Source organism: Hipposideros armiger, unplaced genomic scaffold, assembly GCF_001890085.2.
Source record: "Hipposideros armiger isolate ML-2016 unplaced genomic scaffold, ASM189008v1 scaffold_184, whole genome shotgun sequence".
Lineage (NCBI taxonomy): Eukaryota > Metazoa > Chordata > Mammalia > Chiroptera > Hipposideridae > Hipposideros > Hipposideros armiger.
This window is the reverse complement of record NW_017731534.1, coordinates 986,632-989,237: the sequence shown is the minus strand read 5'-3', so window position 1 is coordinate 989,237 and position 2,606 is coordinate 986,632. Positions and strand designations below refer to the sequence as shown.

Below are 2,606 nucleotides of genomic sequence, written 5' to 3'. Positions count from 1 at the left end.
CTCAAGAATATGATGGAACAATGGCCAATACAAAATTTTAAATACATGGTTTAAGATAATCTTACCTTTACAATTTGGAAAGACAGATATGCTATAAATATAATTTGTGTGTCCATAATATACTTCAAGACACTCGCCAGTGATTTGCCACCTTCTAATACTGGCATCATTTGCACAGGAAAGAAATTCTGTTTCACTCAAAATTGCCAAACCTCTTACACAGTCTTCATGCCCTGTATTAAAAAAAGAATAATGTAAATCAATAAAATGGATATTTGGTAGACGGTTCTATGTATTTCATTAACATTATAAAGCACATCAGTGAATGTTAAAAACTGATTTTCATGTTTGAGAAATTCATTTTTCTGTAGAAAAGCCTTGTAACCAAAATTTTTAGTTTAGGTTTGGCAACATCTTTTTTATTACCAGTCTTGGAAAATTATTTTATATTTATCGTATCTTCTCCAAATTATTTCTTAAAACCTTCCAGAACAGGATTTTGATCCCCACAATTCTCCTTCTTTACCTGACAATTCATTTCAGCTTTTGTTTCCCAGTAACAAGAGCAATTCATAACATACACAATATTCAAATGTAATAGAAATATATAACAAGGAATAAATATCCCTTAAGTTTCTCACCACACAATATTGCAATTAATATTTATAAAGCATCAGAGAAAATTAAGAAAAACTAAGATTACAAAAGATTCCAATTATTTGAATTTGATATAAAACCATCAAAATATAGTAAACTTCATTAAAATATGCAGGAATACGTTGAGAGAGATTAATTTCTCTAAAACCACACAATTAGCAGCAAAGCTAAAACAAGAATTCAAGTTTCCTGCTCATAATCCGACCTCTTTTGAGTCAACCAAAATACAAATATAAAGCCAAAACATTGCTGACTTATCAATGGAAACATTTCACACTTTATATAAATGCAAGCACTAAAATGATAAAATGAAAATTAATGATTATTGATTTTTTAAATGGCAAGAATTTATGCAATAAACTTCTTGCATAGTGTTCTCCATTATATAACTGCAGGTACATATGGAACATATATATTCCACTTACCAAAGTATATTAAGTGTTTTTAAAGCGCTTGATAAAATTCAATTTCTTCCAATATTAATCAAAGCCTTATAGAAGATATCACTACGATTTTTTTTTTAAGGACAAAACATTCTCTGGAACTTGTGATCTAATATACACATCAGAAGTCAAAACCTTTCCAATGCTCAATATTTGCTAATTTAGATTAGCTATCACAGATTAGTAATAACTTGATACATATACCAGGGGTGTCAAAAAAATGAATACACATGACTTATATTCATCCTTTGTTATCGGTATATATTGAGTATTACACTCTTAATAGTTTTTTCCTTTCTTAAAATCTATGCACATTTTTTTAGTACCCTCTGTATGTATGTATGCATAGACGCAAACACAGAGACGTTTATTGTAACTCATTGTTCATTTTCCATCTACAGATAATTTCATTTGCACAAAGGGACTTGCTGCATATTAGCCAGGGTGGTGATCAACTTTTTAAAGTAAGAGAAACAAAAAAATTCACAACAAAAATGTAAGTACCCCACAAATACATCGCCAATACTAATATTACATAGTAGATGCCTCAGTGTGGGAGTTAATAGCTGAGGTTTAAAAGGACTACCCACCTAAACCACCACATGATCAGAGCCTGAAATTTATTATTAAGCAGTGTGCTTCAATATTAATAAAAGCACTCATGTTTTCCTCCATATATAAAGATACCACCACTGATCCACCATCAATAAGGCTTATGCTTGGAAGTTTCAGACTGAACTTGTTCAAATGACAAGCAAAAACATAACTGCGTACCAAAAATTACATATATGTATATAATTCATAGAAGCACATACACATATTATAGCCTATCAGTTAGCTGCGTATTAGCCCACATCTGGTTGTTTAATGAGAGGTCTCATTATATATCCTTTAAAAAGATATATGGTGGCATTTTTCAGATACCATTTTCAAGCTTCTAAACCTTTGAGAGAAAGACCATCTGAGTAAATATGAAGTGATGAGATTATAAAAGTTGCCTACTCTGTTCTTACCTGAAAAAGTCCGCTCACATCTTCCAGCTTTCCACAGTTTAATAGTCTTGTCTGCGGATCCAGTTAACATTAAGCCCTGTTCAGGTAAGATCTTTACTGCCCAGACTGCAGCTGTATGACCCTGTGAGTAAAATGGGTATTAATTTATGTTGTCACAGAATCAACATATTTAATTACTATCTAAACGATTCACACAGAACTACTTGTACCTGTAAGGTCATCATGCATTTGTCATTCAGCCAGACTTTAGCAGTAGTGTCCCATGAGCCACTCAGTAACGTCCCAAATTTTCCAGATGAAAGACTACAAACTAAGGAAAAAAAGGTATTGGTTAACACATTTACATACAAAAAAAATGCTCAACTTTGTTAGTTATCAAAGCTTTGCAATTTTAAAAACACTGTGAAGTGACAGTATCTTAGCCAATTGAGGCTTAACTCAATGGAGATGCACAAAGGTGCAGTGATCGCGAGCACAGACTGGTGTCAGACTG

The 2,606-nt window shown here is 32.1% G+C and overlaps 1 protein-coding gene across 1 annotated transcript in view; it reads right to left on the bottom strand.

The window, feature by feature from the left end:
- The window catches only part of PLAA (phospholipase A2 activating protein), a 48,275-nt gene that overhangs the window by 19,846 nt on the left and 25,823 nt on the right, over positions 1-2,606 (bottom strand). Inside the window, exons 3-5 of the mRNA XM_019652666.1 lie at positions 2,323-2,423; positions 2,114-2,234; positions 66-233 (exon numbers count right to left, since the gene is read on the bottom strand). Coding sequence (XP_019508211.1) covers positions 66-233; positions 2,114-2,234; positions 2,323-2,423 — 390 coding nt within the window. The remainder of the gene's footprint in view (positions 1-65; positions 234-2,113; positions 2,235-2,322; positions 2,424-2,606) is intronic.